The sequence below is a fragment of the Crocodylus porosus genome, unplaced genomic scaffold, assembly GCF_001723895.1.
Source record: "Crocodylus porosus isolate Cpor-Errol unplaced genomic scaffold, CroPor_comp1, whole genome shotgun sequence".
NCBI lineage: Eukaryota > Metazoa > Chordata > Crocodylia > Crocodylidae > Crocodylus > Crocodylus porosus.
This window is the reverse complement of record NW_017728932.1, coordinates 14,925,484-14,941,184: the sequence shown is the minus strand read 5'-3', so window position 1 is coordinate 14,941,184 and position 15,701 is coordinate 14,925,484. Positions and strand designations below refer to the sequence as shown.

General features: G+C 50.0%; 1 protein-coding gene across 1 annotated transcript in view; it reads left to right on the top strand.

Annotated features, from left to right (window-relative positions):
- The window catches only part of YPEL2 (yippee like 2), a 37,317-nt gene extending 22,646 nt beyond the window's left edge, over nt 1–14,671 (top strand). The window contains exons 3-5 of the mRNA XM_019545698.1: nt 7,346–7,389; nt 8,312–8,420; nt 9,426–14,671. Coding sequence (XP_019401243.1) covers nt 7,346–7,389; nt 8,312–8,420; nt 9,426–9,515 — 243 coding nt within the window. The 3' untranslated portion in view covers nt 9,516–14,671. The remainder of the gene's footprint in view (nt 1–7,345; nt 7,390–8,311; nt 8,421–9,425) is intronic.
- Nucleotides 14,672–15,701: the final 1,030 nt, after the last annotated feature.

The following is a 15,701-nucleotide window of genomic DNA, read 5'->3' as shown; positions in this document are numbered from 1 at the left end:
TCCTAAAGCATACCCACTGCCCACAAGGGGTAGATGGAGCCGAGGGCTTTAAAGGGTCTTGGCTGCAACAGCCATAGTTTTCTAACACACAGTGCCTTTTGTTACAGCTGGTAACAAAGCAGTGCTTCCCAGCCTGAGACATGGGTACCATGCAGGGATTACATAATCCATCCCTGAAATGCATCTGTTGCTGGGGTGAGACACTAAGAGCCAGCAGGCTGTGTCCAGAGGTGTTGCACGGCAGCCTGGGGCAGGAAGTGAGGAGAATAGCATACCCAGCTGGAACTCCAGGCCAAGCTGAAGTCATTGAATCCCACTGGAAATGCACTTGGTCGTAATTCCACGCTTCCAGCAGACTCAAGTAGCACTGGAGACCTGGGGTGAGACGGTTAATAGTCAGGGGCATAGTTATAGATAGGTTCCGACATGTCACCCCTGTGGGGCGGAACAGCACCCTAGCCAGGTCCCCTGAGCATCCCATGTGCAGCACAGGCAGAAGGGTCGGCATAACGTTTAACGTGACCGTTCCCTGCCCGTCGGGTGGTTAAGAATGAATGGGGCCCAGAGGTTCTTCAGCCAGATGCAGTAGAGGGATGAGTTCCTGCAAGTTGTGCTTCCCCAGGAAAGGTTGAGAGCAGTCTGCACAGACCAGGGAGACCCACTTAGTGCCACAGCCCCCAGTCCCAAGGCTCACAACACATGGGTGCTAGCAAAGCACTCGCATCCTTCCTGCCATCTGAGTTCCCATTCCCAACTCCCAAGTAATCTCCTCCCAAAACGATCCTGCACCTAGTACTGTTGCTAAGCATTCTGGTGGCTATAAACAGGGTGCAAGAGCATCTCTTGCTCTCGGATCATTTTAGTCTTCTCAATCAGTGGGGCTTGCAAGCTGCCCATAAGGGCGAGCTGTCTGTGCGAGGTTGATTGTTTATGGATTAGCTGCAGAGAAGGCCTGGGGCTGGTGGAGAAGAGAGAGGAGAGGGTAGGAAAGGGAACTAATCCTTCTGATAAATAGGACTGCATTGCTGATGGAGCATCCTTTGCTGCGCACTGATTTTGTATTTATGACACAAACAAGCCGGTGCTCGGTTGTGCTGCTGATCGGCTCGTTGGCTCTGCTGGTTTCTGCAGTGCAGGAATCCAGTTTGGAAAGGGCACGGTTGTGTGCACAAAGCGGCTAATGGTTGTGCTTTGACGTAGAGAGTGGGAGGTGGCGATGTGACTGTTTCGGGACGAGGGACCGTTGCGCTTGGCGTGCATCTTTGCGAGGCTACAAGGGAAAGGGGCACAAAGAACTCCATCCAACAGGAGCTAGCCTGCACTCTGCTATAGGCTCATCCAGCACGGCAGCTCCGGGCTGAACTGACTGAAGACTTCACGCACTCTCGCCCTTTATCTGCTGTAGCCCCAGATCTGAGCCAGTACCAGTGTTTGCTCACTGACAATCAGATGTCTAAAGGTGCTTGTAAAGCCCATGTCTGCAGACTGCTGGTGCAGGAGGTGCCAATATTGCGATGGAAACACCTCGCCTCCCTTGGAATAAGTGACGGATGAAGGCCACTAGGGAGTTTGTATGAGGGCTCCGATTAAAGACAGGCCTGAATCCTTCTCTCAGCTCCAAGCAGCACAAATCCTGCAGCTGCGCTGACCTTCCCTATCTGAGCTCTGCTAGGCATTTCTATGGTAATTGAGTTCCTCTGCAGGGCTCATCAAAGACAGTTAGCCAGCTGCAAACACCTGTTGCTGCCAGTGTTAATAGGGTACCGTGGAAAGCAGCGGGAAAGCTTCTGCGGTGGAACTTGCTTTTAGACCCATCTTCCGTGCAGCTAAGAGAAGAGCCGGTGCATTTCCAATTACTGGCTTCAGTCAGGCTTGCTGCAGAGAGAGGGGAGCCGGTTGGTGTTCTGTGTTAAGTAGCCATCAGCTGGGAAAGACATTAAGGGCATGTGGAAGCGGAAAATAAAATCACCCTGAAATGCTTTTTGTGCGCATGCCAAGATCTGGGGTGCAGACGGTAAACAGATTCTGCTTCCAGCCTGTTATATAACGCTAGGCCTGGAAATCAAATGGTAGCATTGGACATTGGTAGATGAACATCTTGCTGGGGTCGTTTGACCCCAGTACTCTTTCCTGCCATGGCAGGGGGTTGGACTAGATGATCTGCTCAGGTCCCTTCTGACCCTAGAAACTATGAAACTATGACACCAAAGTGAGCTATCTGTTGTGGGCCTGCACACCCTCAAGCCACAGTGAGGACAGCCTTCGTGGATTTTACTAATGCATCCACTGCTTTCCTAAAACCCCAAAGTTCAGGGACAAGCGGGTGGTAGTTTGGGGACTACCAAGAACAGCACCTGATTGAGACAGGTTGGATCACAGGGCTCTGTCTGCAAAAGTCCCTGGCTGAAAGAAAGCATTGCCACAGTGCCAGGTGCTAGTCTAAATAAGTTTAGCTGGCAGGGGGAGGCTGCAGTGATGGGTGCAGTGTCCAAATGGAGGTGGTGTCTTTGGGAAGCAGTGGGGATGTAGCTGCTCCACCTGATTCTCCCCTAGCCCACTGGATGGCCTGGGCAAGTCATCTTTCCCTGCCTCTGTTTCCCTGTAGATATGTCTGGTAAGAAACCATCCTAACCCTAGAGATCTGACAGTACACCCAGGCACTTTACAGAGGTGGAGTTGAGACAATGAGGTCATGACCTGCCCTAGGTCACACAAGAAACTAGTGGTATTGGCTCATTTTCCAGGGGCTTCTAGTAACCAGGGTATACAGTGCTGCCATAGATCTGATGGACACGTATGCCATGAGGACAGGCATGGTCTTGGGGGAGCAAAGGGGGCAGTAATGGGATTTCACTGGTTTGTAAGGAAGCAGCAGGGCTCAGATCGCTGATCACTTTATAATGTACCCTTGTCTGCGAGAGCCTGCATGTGACCCCCTCAGATCAGCTTTAAGTCTAGATCATGCTTACGCCTCCTTGCCGGACACAAGCATGAGAACAGGATTTCTGTTCCTTAGGAGGGCAAGTGCAGAGTCAGGAGCCAGAGCTACCAAATCCCTGTGCACGCATGGCCCGAGTCACTGAAAGGCGGAAGGAGTATGAGCAAGGTTGGAGGGGGTTATATGGGTCTCTGACCTGGAGGAAGTTCTTACCTGTGAATATCCAGGTCTCTCTAACCTCCCCCCCCCCCGTCCTTTTTTTCTTGCTTGTTTTGCCACAACAGGGAGATCACAGGCACAGAGGAACCAGCCCCCTTTTCAGTGGCCAAGTAGCCGTGACTGCCTTCCCAGAGGAGACATGCTGACGTCCTCAGAGCCTTGCCTCCCCTGCCCCACAGCTCATCTCGCTTGTGCAGTGCAAACTAATAATAGCTGTTGGGACTCCAGCTGGCAGGGTCCTGTCGCCCCGTTGCTCTCCTCCCATCTCCCCTCTGCCTGCCTGGGTGGTGGGGGAGGCTGTTGGCCAGACCAAGGGGCACGTTTTCTTTCCCGTTGTGCCCTGCAGAGATGGAGGTACAGTGCTTGGCCATGTGGAGTCCTGGCAACTGGTCCTTGGTTTTCCTGATGATTCCAGCGAGCAGTGTTAATGTGTTCCCCTATTGTCTGCGGCCAGCACAAAGACTGCAAGGTTAATCCTGCCCTGCGTTGAGTGTGTGGGACTGCTGAGCCAGGCAGGGAGTGATTGGGAATCCTGGCTCCGAAGCCAAGAAGAAGGGGTGTGCGGGGGGCGCTGTGCATGGGTGGATGCGGGGGCCACATGCAGTTTCTTCTGTCCAGACTCCAGTGACTGCTGACAGTCGTGAACCAGAAAGCACAAGCAGTACTCGTGATGGAGAAGGAACGGGACACAATGGAAAGAAGGGGAAGAGCCCTTCCGAGCTCCTCCAGAGTAGTGCCTCTTTCCTCAAAAGCAGACAAGGAGCCAAACAAAGCACCCACTGCAAATGGGGCAGAGATTTGGGGCGTTGGAAAATTCCATCAGCACTGAACAAGCTGCCCAGATCCCAGCACCCCCTGCCTTGGGAGCATTTGGAAGCTGGGCCCAGAGGTGAATTTTGCAGGTGAAGCCCATCTGTAATAGACAAGACAGCAGCATTTAGCCCTTCCTAATGAGAGAGAGGTGGAGGGAAGGATGGTGTTTTGGCACGAGGGAACTTTGCCTTTGATTGTCCAGAGAAAGATCTTGTGTATGGTTTTCATCTGTCCCTCCCTGCTCAGAAGTCAGGGTGTGGGGGAGTTGTGCTCGCCAGCACAAGTGGGCCAGGTTTCCAACCAGACTCAGAGTTGGCAACAGGCAGAAAATAAATGTGCTTGGCTTTTCAGTGGGAAACAAACCATCCTTTCCATTTCTTTGGGCTGTAGGGTGTGCGCCAGAAGCTGTTATTCTGCAGAGCAAGAAGGCCGGGTTTCTGTTGCACAAAACCCGCCTTGAGACGGCATGCAGCAGGGAAACCAGCCCAGAGCCGGGCTGTCGCATCCTGACTCAAAGCAAACGTGTTTGCAGAGCTGCCTTGGGTGGCCATATAGGACACATCTGCCCTACGTGGGATCGTTTTCTCCGGTCTTCATCATGATCACAGCAAGAACTGGGACAGGAGCCTCCCGACCCTGTCATCTTTGTTGCTTGATTTCTAAATGGAAAATACCTTCCCAGCCCCAAATATGAGCTACCTGTGGTTATCGCCTCCCTTGTGTCTTTGTGGTAGAGCCAGAGGGAGCATTCTTGAAACAGCAGCAGCCTCAGTACCAGGCAGTGGGGTGTCAGAAAGCTCCAGCTGGGTTTCCTTCAAGGGGATGCGATTGTGTCGCGGCAGCAAGCTGTTTGTGAAGGTAGCATCCATCGGTGACTGCCGCATCCGTAGGCAATGGCTGGAGATGGGTGCTGGTGTCTGTGGACTGACCACACAGGGAGTGTGCTGGGGTGAGAACTGTGGCCTGTGGCTGGACATGAAGCAGGAAAATCCTGGGTGATCGCTGGTGAAGTTGGTCATGCTCTGGTGATCTCTTCAAGCTGGTGACGACCTTATAGACTGCAGTGGCCAATGGGACAGAGCCCTAGCCCGTGGTGGGAGGAGGGGTCTCTCCAGATGAGCACCACGGCTCTTTGGGATTGGCAGGATGGTGCTTAGGGATCTGTCAACCCAACACCTAGTGGTTGCTTATGTTGCTCATGGAAGACTGCCCAGTCTCCAGCAGTAACGGAAACTCCTATTTTGGTCCCAGCGCAGTCTCGGCTCCCAGGGCTGCTGCTGCTGCTGCTGGCAAATGCTGTTGCTTTGATGTTTATGGAAAGCTCTTTTGGGAGGGAGTGGAAGGCAAGTGAGATTCAGCTGTTCCCGTTCTGCTTTGTGGAGCCCGCCTGCACTTCCCCACCTGAGGACCCCATCTGCAACTTGGCAAATAACCACTTAGGCCTGTAATGTGGGGTTAAGAAGCAGGTAATAGTAATGTTACCCAGAATAATCCTGCAGTGGGGGAGCGGGTGTTGGTAGCAAGCTTCTAAAATCCAACTTCTGTTTGCTTCCCAGTAGTGTGGAGAGCAAGGTAGCAGACATGCTGTAGCCCTGTCGGATGAGATACGGTGGGGCTGGGCAGTACCATATGGCTGAGGATCACAGCAGCACAGGACTTCAGCACTGCAGAGAGTTTGAAAGCAGCTGCTCTTATAAGCCCTGTTTCATTCACATTTGAGTCGTGCACCTTATTCCTGGGAAAAGAGGCCTTTCTCAGCATGCAGGATCCCTTACTTTCACCAGAGCAAGGTGTGCCCTGGGCATCTTCTGAGAGCCCAGAGCTGTTTTTCCTTCCTCATCACAGTCTTTGAGCTCGTCCTGGGAGCAGCATATCCTCCAGGAGCATCTGAATCATCTCAGCAGGCAGCTCCGCCTGAGCAGATCTGGCAAGCAGTCATGGTCCTGGACGCAGCATGGTGCCTGTGTGTCCCTGGGCAATGTTTTAGCCCAATGCACGCTTCTTCAGCCAGTGGTCCTCAGCCTCTCGCAGCATGTCTGTGGGCACGGACCTTTGCTTTGACTCTAGCTACCACATGGTACCACATACAGAGTGGTCTGGGGGAGGACTGCACTTGTACTCTTGAAGAGGGGGGTTCAAGCCCAGTCCTTGGGGAGTTGTAATCTCATCTGTTACTCAGTGAATTGCTCTTTTCTGTCTCACGTGCAGGCTGTGGCATGTCAGGGCTCTCTCTAAATAAGCCTCTTAAAGACCTACTCGCTCCCAACACCTGCAGCTAAACTGGGACAGGCCAGGAACACATCTTGGGTCAGATTGACTTTTTCTGATGACGCTGTCTTTGCATGCAGCGCAGTGTGCTGCAATCCCAGGCAGGGCTCCCTGCTCTGGGAGTAGGGTGGGTGTTTGATCCCTCTAGCTCTGAAGGCTCAAGCTGCTTGAGCTCAGGGGTTAGGAGCATCAGCTCAGAGGCAGAAACGCTCTTCCACAGGGCCGCTCCATGAGATGGAGACAGCCAGCCAGAAATTCCCTGGGTGCGAAGGCTACAGCGTGGAGTCACACGTGGAGTCTGGCTGACTCAGATATGACCTTGTCCATGCTGTCTGGGGGACATTCGGCACAGCTTGTCTGGAGTAGAGATTGTCTTTGTCTGTGTGCATGCGCAGCACCTAGCACCACGAGGGCCTGATCTCTGACCAAAGCCTGTGGGCATTACTGCAATCACGATAATAGAAATAATGTAGATTTCAGCACTTCCTTCAGTGGTGCAGTTGGCTGGTCACAAAGGCCACAGCAGCACCTGGAAAATGGAAGTGATACCATGGGGCATCTCAGGCCTAAACACTAGGTTTTGTCTATAGAAGTGCAATCTGAAAGAGCTCTGATGGGGGGCTGAGTTTGTGGAGGGCCCATGAGAAATGGGACTCAACTAGAGCATGAAAAACAGGAAGATGACATTCTCTCAAACCAGGAAGGTGAAGCCACCAGCATTTGCTTTGGGTGAAATACAGAAAAAAAAACATGGGACTTCAGTGCTGGAGAGCACTGTGGGGGCTTGCAGGGCTGTGGGTGGTGATCAGATTAGGCGGTAGGAGACAGGTACGGTTCTCAGCGGGCTGCCAGTGCTCCCTCTAAAATATGTACCGTTAGAACTTGAGACAGACCAGGTGCTTTCCACATCCAGGGCAGACCTTCATTGATCTGTTCTCATCTTCTCCTGATGTGTCACTCGGTGCCTTCCCTCCCAGGGTACACTGATGATGTGCAGTTCTCAGAACTTGCTGTCTCTCCTTCGAGGTCATTATGGAGGTTGTGGGGAATGTTCCCATGCAGGGCAGCTTTCTATCAATGACTAATTTTTGTTTTCTTGCCTTTCAGTCCTTTCAAGGAAGCCAAGGGCGAGCCTACCTCTTCAACTCAGTGTGAGTGCAACTTCAGAACTGTCATTGCTGCATCTTTGGGGGGTAGACTTTTGACAAAAAACCCAAAAGCTCAAACCCCATAGATAAAAGCAGCAGAAGGATTTGCCTTCTTTCTTTGCAATGGGAAGGCAGAGCTCAGACTCTGTGAGCTTGCATCAGCGCTGCAGAATGGTTGAAAAGAAACAGCACTGATTCACACGTGATTTAATATTCATGATATCAAGGATGATCCTATCTTGGGCTGAGGGCTCAACCAGATAACCTCATATGGTGCCTTCCAGCCCTACTGTATAACCTTATGATTCAGCTACAAGGCTGGGCTAAGGTGGTTTGTTTTTCATGGCACCGAGGGGAAAAAACAGCTCACTTTAACATCACTCACTGCTCCGGGGATGCGGTAAGCACCAAACGCCAAAGTCTGTAAATATAAAGTAGTAGTTCAGAATGAGGTATTAACATATTTTAGTGCTGGCCAGCATTTTTTTTTTTGACCAATTTGTTCCCTTTGCAAAAAAAGTAACGATGTTAAAGTTACTATTTTCTATGGAGCTTCCCAGAGCAAAAGGGCATCGAGGCTACATTTTTGTTTTGCCACTTGAGAGCATCAAAATAAAAACTGCATCATTTCACATGGCAGTTTAAAATGGGAAACTTTCTTCTGAAGCATCAGACAATTTTGTCTTCCGGGGAAGCCTTGGAATTTTTCTAGTCCTCAGCTTTGGGGTAAAAATGTTCAGTGTAAAGGGAGAAAACCCCCAGTGAGAGGAGAGCTGCTTGGGGATGGCAGTTGTGTTTAGTGCTAGAAACACCTTTCTGTATTTTCCTAGCCCTGCAACAAAATGGCCATTAATGATATTGCAGCATCCAATAGTGAAAGCAGCGTATTAATGGAGCCGCCTCTTTTTCTTCCCTTCTCTCCCAGAGTTAACGTGGGTTGCGGCCCAGCAGAGGAGCGGGTGCTGCTAACAGGATTACATGCGGTTGCAGACATTTACTGTGAAAACTGCAAAACCACGCTGGGCTGGAAATACGTGAGTGTCCTGGACATGCATGTCCCTGTTCCTTCGTTAAGGCACATGTGTGAGGAATCAGCACAGTCTAGGCACAGGGCAGTGACATGCAAGTCTGAAACCCACCCCCAGTACGTGTCCTGGCTTTGCCACTCACCTGCTGTGGGACCTGGGGTCAGTCACTTCCTTGGCCATCTGTATCTGGCTAGTGCACATAATTTGCAAGCATTCCATGGCAGAGACTGTTTCTTTCTCTAGGTACATGCGGTGCCTTGCCAAAGGGCCCTGGTCTTGGTGGAAATCCCTTAACATTCCCATAGGGGCAAAGATATTGCTCCATCTTGCTTGTCCCGGGGACTCACCAGGAAATAAGGTAGAGTTTCTTTTAAGCGTGGCAGGAAGCCCCAGCTGTTCCACGCAGGGAGCTATGTCCACTGGGGCAGGGAGTGATTTGCTAAGTGTGAGCTCTGTAAGTGTCCCACGAGGCTACGCACACACACAGACCAGCCTTGGAGACCATTTTGCAGGGCAGTCTTTGCGATACCCAAGGATTTTCTTACTTTCAGAACTCTTTGCAGGTGGGACGACAACAGGACTGCTCCTATGGGGCCCAAATCCGAGCCTGAGTGTTGAGAGTTGTTTGCTCACAGCAAGCAGCATAGCCACTTTCTTCCTCTTACAAGAGAGGGGTACAAGTGGTACCCCAGCCCCATAGCAGTCTCTTGTTATGACAGGCTACACACAGTTGAAATAGAGTGCAACCCCCTGGCTTCACAGGAGGCTGAAAGAGAACAGAAGTCCAGACGAGCTAGGGGTTTACTGAGGGCCAGAATCTTAGATGCCCAAAAACCTGGGCACAGACTTGGATTCATGTCCTTCTGCGCTGACCTCCAGACACTCTCGCCTCCTGAGAGCTGAGGCTCAAACCCAGGACTCCCAACCTCCTGGCCTCGCCGCTCGACTGCCCTTTCTTTTCTGTACCCCTCAGGTCTCTTTCTGACCCCACCTTCTCTCTGTTTTCTTCAGGAACACGCTTTTGAGAGCAGCCAGAAGTATAAAGAAGGCAAATACATCATTGAACTAGCTCACATGATCAAGGATAATGGCTGGGATTGAACAGGAGGAGCCCGGCTAACCCGGCGTGTGAGAGAATGCCATCCAACCGAACATTATATCCAAGAGTGAGAGAGTGACTGAACGCTTGGTTCCATGCATTTAGAGGCTCTGCAATCTGGGAGCATCTTCACACCCTTCTCCATCCTTATTGGTGACTGGCCTCTAAATTTCTGTCTCTCTGTCTCTTTGCTTTGTATCTGTTTGTGAGTTGACCCTGGCTGCTTCTCTCTCTGTTCTGGCGTTGGCTAAGAGAATGCACCAAATGCCCGACAGCATTCCATGTTGACGAATGTCTAAGCGCGAACTGAAGCTGGCTTCTTTGGCGGCATTTTATCGGAAGGTCTCGGCGTGGGAAGGAGACCTGAGTCTTGGGCAGGAGGGGAGAGCTAGGGTGGGGGCGGGAGGGCAGAAGGGGAAGTAATCAGAAACGAAGCTCTGCTTTTCCTTTAAGTCCTTTAAGGCTTGAAATGATCTCCTTGTCTGAACGGACAGAAAAATACCTCATAGCTGCGTTCTCTCTGAATCTCAAGCCTGCCGCTGCAAAGGCAGAGCCTTAGATGAAGCTGGCTGAGCACAAGTGGTAACCAAACCCTCTCCACCAGCCAAGTCCTGAATCCGCTGTCTAGTACCATCTGTTGGTGGGTTGTTTCGTACTGACCGCACGGTCGCCTTTTGTTGACTTGTCGGGGTGGGGGCTGACAGCTCAGCTGACTCCCCACGCGCTCATCCTCCTCCTCCACTTCCACAGCTAAGGGGTAGATCACCCTGGCAGAGCAGAGCTGGGGCGACCTCAGCACCCCTGCCTGTGGGCAGCTGAGAGGAGGAGCAAAACAGTGTAATGTAGGAGAGGCTGGCGCTAGGCTTCGGAGGCATGACAGAGAGGCGAGAACCAAGGTGCATGTTGGGCAAGTGACAGGAAAGCATGGGGGGTTGTAGACAAACTTGGAACTATAAGGTGCACCTTAATTATCCTGGCCTTACCGCGTGCCCTTAGAGCAGTGTTACAGCTTAGGATCCAGTTGTCCTAACACGCAATACAAAAATGTGCAAACAGGATTTTGCTCAAAACGTTTTGACCCCAGCCATCAGTTCCCCTCTGTGACCCATCGGAGATGCGAGGCGACAGCAGATGGCTCCGGCAGTTGCTAATATTTTGCACAGGTGGATATTTCAAGCCCTGATGTATCCCCCAAGTCCCCGTGCCCCCAGTGTTTTTAAAAAGATGTGATACCTTGGAAGCAAGGACACTCGACATCCCCATAGGATTCGTGCCGTGGAGTTGTCGGGGGAAAAGAGGGTTGGATGTCTAATGGCAAGAGACAAGTCCTGCTCTTTTAAGTTTTGATTATTAATTTTAATGAACTATCTCAATGTTGTTGGTGAGGGAGAGGGATTGTATGTGTGGAAGAGATGTGTTGCACATAAATGACATTGTGAAGCTTTCTTCACAAAAGTCCAGCCAGGATCTGGTGCATCACTCACGACTGTTTAGCTGAATTAGTTTTTATCTCTCGAAGCAAATTTCTTTTTTGTTTGTGGAATTCTTTCAAGTAGGTTCATCCATTGGGGGAAAATCCTTTTTAATCTAGTCAGGAAGAGTAACGTGCAGGTGTTCGCAGCTCCTCTGGTGATTGTCACCTAATGGCATCTTTTCTTCCTAGCTGTTCCAAGTGGACAGAGTTAGGGGGAACTTCACAGGCATATTTAGAGCTGGATGCAGAAGAGCTGGTTAGAAACAGGACTGGGCTTTCATGTCAGGTACTTGTGATCAAGCCCCAGCCTGATAGGGCCATGGGAAGAGCGCTTGTGCACATGCCACGTCTCACTGACAGTGTGTGGGTCTGACTTGGAGCAGGGAATATAAGGCAGACTGACTGCAGCTGCAGGAAGTCATGGGCTTAATGCCTTCCTTGGTCATGCTAGGGTGGCTTCTGCCTTCACCCTGCCTGATGCAGCTGCATAACAAGACCACCTCAGCTCATTCCTGCCAGACTCTGCTTCCTTAATCCTCATTCCCCACTGTCACAAAGGGAGGGGGAGAGGTATTAAGGTCGAGAACTTTTTTCTCTATCAGTCTGGTGCCTCTGGCATTGGCCTCCTCTGTATTTTCCTTTCCCCTGATTATTGAGCTGGGATATATTACTGTTTTTGGCCAGCAGGGAGTCATTTACCTGGTTTGAAAACCTCTTCTCTGAAAATACAGTTGTTAGATTTGATTGGAATGGGCAAAGTAAGGGACTGCCCAAAGCAGCTTGTGCGAAGGTGAGAGCGGAGCATTCCTACGTTTGCAACTGTAGGTTGGCAGCACAGTGATCTCCAATAAAAAGCCAACTATGCCTATAAAAAGATTACCCCAGCGCTCTCCAATACTAGCCTCAATGCTGCCACTTCCCATTGTAAGCTGTAGTATTTTGCAGCCATCATGTAGAATACTGCAGCACGCTTTAAAGGTCAGGGCAGTCAGCAGCATGGCTTTAGCTGCAGAAGCCATTCCCCATGTGCAAAACACAACTGTGATGGATAAGACTGCACAGTGCTTCTTTCACCGTTTACGGGCGTTGTATTTTTAATGGCGACCACTGTAAGTTTGGACATGGCCAGACGGTGTCGATTCTCTGCTTTCCCTTCTGCGGAGCTACCCCAGTTTACAACAGTTGAGAACCTGGCCTCAAATCCTGTTATGAAAAATGTGTGTTAGCCTACACACCTATGCGTGCACACACGCTCCTAGCTGCAGATCAGTGTTTATACGCTGTGTGAGGCAACGAGTAATCCTGGCCTGCCAGGCTCATTTAACGTGTGTACTCCACCATGTGTCCATTAAACCTAAAGTGCTTCTTATGATGTTAAGTCCACTGCTAACTCATCTGTAACCTGCTGTATTAAGATATGGGACAGTATTAGGAGTTGATGACCACAACAGAGTGACCAGATCTAGAGGCTAGAGGATATGGGAATCAGTGCATTCTAAACTGATGATTTGCAGACGAATATAGTCAGAGCATAACCAAAGAACCCCCCACCTGCATCCCATTGGTCGTGTCAACTAACTGTAGCCAGTTACTTCCATCAAAGGGTGGGAAGGGTTGGGCCCACTGAGGCAATGAAATGTCTAGATGAGGATGGAGCACTGCATGCTGGGAAGGGTAGTCCAGAGGGTCAGCATCTTCAGAGAAGGTGGGAACAGCTGCACGTTCTGCTCCATTTCCTGTGGCTCTGGCCCGTGGGTCCTTACACCCTCCAGCTCACATCTCCCCTTGCCCCCCCAAAGACATGTGATTTTCAATATTTGGCCCTGGTGGTTTATCATGTGTGAAATCCCGCCCCCTGCACTAGCTGTTGAGATGATAATATATACTGAACATAGCGAGCGTTATCTTGTGAAATCTACTTTTGTAAATAATATTTAATTTTTTAAAAAAAATAATATATTTGGTGCTGTTTTCTCGGAGCCCCTCCCGGAGAGCACTGCTTTGTTTTGTTGATAAATTATACCGTTTCCTCTCTCTTTGTTGGAAAATCTGTTGAAAGGGAAACAACCATCCTAATTACGTGCTGTTTTCGGAAGTCAATACACTTTCCATCTGGGCATGGTAGGGGAGAGGAATCATTTCTGGTTCCGTTCTACAGAATTTCCCTCCTGTACAGGCCATTGCCAGGCTGCAAGCAGAGGCCCCTGTCCAGGGAGGCTCTGAAGTAGGTGTGTAACCTTAGACAGGTGAGAGCACTCGCATGTTTGAAGTGACTCACATGCCTCAGCTTCTCCCTGACTGCATGCCTCCCACCTCGGTCCTGCAATTCAACGTACAAGAGAAGACCCTAGGTCCCACACGGAGCCCTGCGGAAGTCAGTGGGGCTCTGTCTGGGCAGATGCGATTGCCCGAGTAGATCTCATGGCAGCATGTGGGCCTGCTCTGTTCTCTTGCACCAGTATTGGCCAGAACGACATAAGTAACAAAGATGTAAACTGGGGATGTGGATCTGTGCGGCAACCTCCGAATCCCTTGTTTCCAGTTGCTTGGGGGAGCAGCGGGTGGGGGATGGAAAAACTGAACTAATCAAAATTTTGAAACTACAAAACAAATCTTTCTGGATGGGGATCCTGGTTCAATGTTTCCTTTGAAACCAGGCTTCTATGTGCTGATTACAGTAAACGTTTACATCTCTGGCGGTCAAGTTAATTTTCCGTCTTCTTTTCTGTCTTTCTCCCCCTTTATTTGTCTGTATTTCATTGGGTCTTTTTGTTGATCTCAAAGTGGACCAACAGCACAAACCGCTGGACTGTGCTTGCTGCGTGAGGAGCTGTTTGCAGTGCTGAGTAGCTGTCGCACGCTCTTTCCTTTCCTCTCTTTGGTGCACAGGTTTTAAAAAGAAAAACAAAAAAAAAATCTGCAAATGAAACTTGTCGTTCTTGTGATGATCAAATACGAACTTTCTCTGTATGCGTTTTTCTAATGATATGTGAGTGTATTAATCATGCATTTCATTGCACTTCCTCATTTCGGAAGAAGCATCATGGTTCTGTATGAGGTGGTTCTTGGATGAACAGGTTATGTGCAAACCCCCTGTTGGGTGAACAGATCTGCAAGAAGCAGAGCTCCGCTCCAAGCTCCTCCCGCTGGCTGTGGGAAAGCTCGGAGACAATAATGTTCCGCGTTGATTTTGAAGACTTCTGCTTGCAGAGAGCAAGCAGGAAAGCGTTTGAACAGAGCATTTAATTCTGAAACAAAATCAGCGTGTTTAAGCAGTATGGCGCTGGGTAAGGTACAATCACAAATAAGCTATTCTCATTGTTACGGACTCCTTTGTGCTGTTTCTCGTGAGGAAATGGGAATGCTTTCCCCACTGACAAAATGAAGAGACGATATTTCCGATACCAGCCTGTCTGTTGATGCTCTCGTGTTTACAAACTGTGTATACTTTCATTTCTCTGATCTTATTTTAATTTTATTTTTTGGCATATTCTTTCAGGTCATTTGCTTTGGTGAGAAATGCAATTGTTTGTTTGTTTTTTCAAATAATTTGTTTTCACTTTTTCATGTATTTGTACATTGTACATAGTTCTTCAGTATTAGAGGGAGGCGTATTGTTTGTCATATTTACAATATGTGTTGGTGCTCATTTGAGAAAATAAAGTTTTCAAATATTAAAACCATGGACCTGCTTCTCTATTTTTCCTCCCAAGATCGTGTACCAGTGAAGACCTGCCAAAAGGAACTGATTGTACCAGTCGGCATCAAGGCAAGGAGACGTTTGGTTGACTGGTAATTTTTTTTTTTTTTAGTTTAAAGATAGTCAGAGGTCATTATTATGTTGTATTTATCACCTGCACTGTCACCTTTTAAACTGGCAGCCCTTGGGGGACGGGGACCCTCCCTTGATGGTTTTGTGTGATGGGGTCCAAGCCCCTAGGGGACTATGTAGAACAATTGCCAGGCAAGATAACAATGAGCGTGGACCTGTTTGACCATATTGACCCTGCTGTACCACTTGGGGGAGAGTGAGGGGCAATGGGATTTGCCAAAGGTGACACAGTAAATCTGTGGCAGAGCTGGGAATGGACCTGGCTCTTGCTGGCTTCTGTCCCTGTCTCTTTGCTGAGCATCTCCAGGAAGCCTGGCACTGCCATGGGCATGATGCTCTCAGGAGTGCTCCCTACAAAATTCCCGTGTTGTTTTTTTTCCCCCTTCCATCTACAGAGAACCTGCCCTTCCACTTGCCTGCTTGTAGCTTTGCATTTGCCTGGTATTTAGGCAAAGAAACCTTGCTGGGTACCCAGGCTTCAGGCTGTATCCGTAGTGACAGAAGACTCCCCTGTGCTGGGTCTCATCTCCTCTCCAGCCTTTGCTTTGTTCTCAATTAGGTTGAGGAGAAGTCAGAAAAGGCAGGATGGTGATGCCCTTCAAAATGAAAGGGGAGGGGGATCAGATCTTCTACTTCTCGCTCGCAGGCCCAGCCAGCCACCGCCCTGCTTCATCAGAGACCAAGGACCAGTCAGAGAAGAACAAGACGTCTGGCTGATGCAGCTGGGTCAGGGGTGCCCTCAGGCATTCGCAGGGAGCACGATGTGAGCTGGGATGGTTTGGCAATGGCCAGAGAAGGGACCAGGCCTCAGGTGATCTCTCCATAGCAAGGGGAGGGCTGTGGCAGGGAGGCTGGGAAAGGCAGGAGGTGATGGGAGCGGGC